The sequence below is a fragment of the Alosa sapidissima genome, chromosome 9 (assembly GCF_018492685.1).
Source record: "Alosa sapidissima isolate fAloSap1 chromosome 9, fAloSap1.pri, whole genome shotgun sequence".
In the NCBI taxonomy this organism is placed as follows: Eukaryota; Metazoa; Chordata; class Actinopteri; order Clupeiformes; family Clupeidae; genus Alosa; species Alosa sapidissima.
In genome coordinates, this window is record NC_055965.1 from 9696203 (window position 1) to 9698702 (window position 2500).

The following is a 2500-nucleotide window of genomic DNA, read 5'->3' on the forward strand; positions in this document are numbered from 1 at the left end:
TCATTTTGAACTGGGTGGCGTTTTTACGCGCGCGTGTGTGTGTGTGTGTGTGTGTGTGTGTGTGTCTGTGCGTGCACAGCTGAGCTCTTATACATGGGACATTTTGTAATCTGTTCATGCAAATCAGCATGTATGCTCCTAAGTGCCACTGGAGTCAATCAAGTGTTTGAGTATGAATGAGGATGTGCTGTTGTGGTGTAGGTGTGTGTGTGTGTGTGGTGTGTGTGTGTGTGTGTGTGTGTGTGTGTGTTGTGGTGTAGGTGTGTGTGTGTGTGTGTGTGTGTGTGTGTGTGTGTGTGTGTGTGTGTGTGTGTGTGTGTATGTTAAGTGTGTAAGTGTGTGTTTGTTTGTTTGTGTGTGTGTGTGTGTTGTGTGTGTGTGTGTGTGTGTGTGTGTGTGTGTGTGTGTCTCACCAGCCGTTCTGACAGCGGCGTCTTGTCTCCATCGGGGAGATGCTGTTCCAGTGCAAGCACGATGCAGTTGGCGATGATGGTCGTCAGAATCATCCACTCGAATGGAGTAAGGGCTCCAGTTAAGGGCCGACAACATCAACAGTGTTATGGAAACACTCACAGACCCCCCCCCCCCCCCCCCCCCCCCCCAACTAAATAGTCACATACACACAAACCAGTATAACTGAAATAAACACCACAGCAACAAATACATATTACTTATACAATTACTTTCCTCTCCCATGCACCGGTACCTTTTTTTTTTACATATCAAGTTATTTGTACAATTTCACTCAAAACATCTCGCACTGTTGAGCCATGTGTAGAACATACGCTAACAACTGGGGGCTGCACACCGCATCTGTTACTGTAAGCTGCATACAGTATACAATGTACATACACATATGGGATCTCATTGTGAAATACGCATCATGCATAATTTAGACTGTATGTGTACACGGCATTTGCTATTTAGATGTATTTAATATGTATATTACATTATGGCTGTGGTTTCAATCAAGCAGAATGGTATGTGAGACGTGTGAAAGGGTATGATATGTGAAGGTGTGTGTGTGTGTGTGTGTGTGGCATTGTGTGTGTGTGTGTGTGTGTGTGTGTGTGTGTGTGTGTGTGTGTGTGTGTGTGTGTGTGTGTGTGTGTGTGTGTGTGTGTGTGTGTGTGTGTGTGTGGCATTGTGTGCATTCAGCAGTAACACATGCCAACGAGACAATTGATGAAGTGCTCAGTGCTTCCTCTGTGCCTCCTGAGTTCTTCACATACACATCCTACTGCCTGCCTGCCTGCTTGATTGACACCTTGGGTAGATGAGCCAGATAAAACAGACACCTTCTTGTTAGCAAACACAACAGAATGACCATTCCACACACACACACACACACACAAACACACACACACACACACACACATTGTGTGTGGCCCAGCTGCGCTGTGGCGGGCCCTGGCTGTGTATAGCTGTGTATTCATGTTGAAGTAAAGAGAGCTGGAGGGGCTTCTTTGACTGGATGAGTGCAGACAGATCAGGCCCTGGCCGTAATTGGCCCCTGATTATCCCCGTCTCTGCATGCCTGTTTACCAGATGCAGCCTGCTACTGATACCCAGGACCCGCACTGACCTCGGGGGCCTGAAACACACACACACACACACACACACACACACACACACACACACACACACACACACACACAAGCACACACAAGCACACACACACACAGACACCAGGCTGGGGATGAATGGGCACCCTGCTGGACATCAAACATGCCAAGCGCATCACACACGATTTGCCCTCTCTAGCCACCAGGGCTTTTCCTCCACTCCTTCTCCACATCTCCCTCTCCTCTTCTTTCTCTCTCTCTCTTCTTCTTTCTGTCCTTCTTTCACTCTTTCTTTCTTTCTTTCTTTCTTTCTTTCTCTCTTTCCATATCTCTTGCTTTTTGTCTCTTCTCTCTCACTTTCTGTATATATCGCTAGATGTCTTTTTGTACATTTCTCTAACTCCTTTCTTTCTTTCCTTCTTTTTCCTTCCTTCTTTCACTCTTCCAGGGCTCCCTTACGGTTATCTGACTCCCGTCAGCCTCTATCTTCCCATCCCTGTCTCTGTCTCCAAGAGAGGACAAAAAAAAGGGGGGGGGGGGGGAAAGAAAAAAGAACAAACTGTGAGGAGAAGCACTTTGTGACAGAAAGCCCAAAGTACAGAGAGAGAGAGAGAGAGAGAGAGAGAGAGAGAGAGAGAGAGAGGGAGAGGGAAAGAGAGAGAGAGAGAGATGGGATCAGACAGAAGGAGGACCAGAGGGAAGGACAAAAGGAGACAAAAAGAGAAAAAAAGGAGCGAAAGAGGAGGAGGGGGGGCATTTGTCTTTTAAACACACTAACATCAGATGGCACATCAATGTGACTCGGACAGCCGGAGAGGGGGGGGGGGGGGGGGGGGTACAGACAGGGAGAGAGAGAGAGAGGTGTTAAAGGGAGAGTTAAAGAGAGGATGACTTTGTGTGAGATGGCAGTGGATAGGGGGAGAGGAAGAGAGGAC

General features: G+C 47.6%; 1 protein-coding gene across 1 annotated transcript in view; it reads right to left on the reverse strand.

Moving 5' to 3' along the window:
* LOC121717937 overlaps positions 1-2500 on the reverse strand; it is an 87497-nt gene that overhangs the window by 14690 nt on the left and 70307 nt on the right. Inside the window, exon 4 of the mRNA XM_042102649.1 lies at positions 409-519. Within this exon, the coding sequence (XP_041958583.1) occupies positions 409-519 (111 nt within the window). The remainder of the gene's footprint in view (positions 1-408; positions 520-2500) is intronic.